The sequence below is a fragment of the Penaeus monodon genome, chromosome 24 (genome assembly GCF_015228065.2).
Source record: "Penaeus monodon isolate SGIC_2016 chromosome 24, NSTDA_Pmon_1, whole genome shotgun sequence".
NCBI classification, from domain to species: Eukaryota; Metazoa; Arthropoda; class Malacostraca; order Decapoda; family Penaeidae; genus Penaeus; species Penaeus monodon.
In genome coordinates this window covers 24,340,111-24,340,540 of record NC_051409.1, presented here as the reverse complement: position 1 = coordinate 24,340,540, position 430 = coordinate 24,340,111, and the positions used below count along the sequence as shown (strand labels likewise).

Here is a 430-nt window from a genome sequence, read left to right as displayed (position 1 = left end):
GAACTCACTGGCTTGCCGTTCCTCCTGAAAGGTCTCGCCAAAGGTCTGCGGTTTGGCATAACTGAGAGGCCTCCCTCTACCGTCACGTAAGAGTTGTAGGAGCCTCTCATCCACACATTCTCCTCCCACTGAGTCCTGAAATGTATTTAGAAAATATTGATAAGAGTCTTGCGACTCATATAGTTTACATCTTCAAATAACCCACGCGAAGAGAAGATACTGACCTCCTGAAGAAGGTAGGAGCGGGAACGGTTTGAGATGTGACCGTCGCCAAGTGTGTGACCAGATGTTGCTTTACAGTTTCTTCCGACAGGGCTTCCATTTGCCTGGCGTAGTTTCCCGGGACGAACGCTTGTAGCATGTTTGGTTGCTGATGGATCGTCATGAACTCCATTATTCCCTGGAGCCAAGACTGTCGAAATGGTTAGTT

General features: G+C 48.4%; 1 protein-coding gene across 1 annotated transcript in view; it reads right to left on the bottom strand.

Annotated features, from left to right (window-relative positions):
- Nucleotides 1-430, bottom strand: part of LOC119589001 (spermine oxidase-like) — a gene marked incomplete at its 5' end in the record, with an annotated part of 3,429 nt that overhangs the window by 534 nt on the left and 2,465 nt on the right. The window contains 2 exon segments of the mRNA XM_037937597.1: nt 9-135; nt 225-412. Of these exon segments, the coding sequence (XP_037793525.1) occupies nt 9-135; nt 225-412 (315 nt within the window).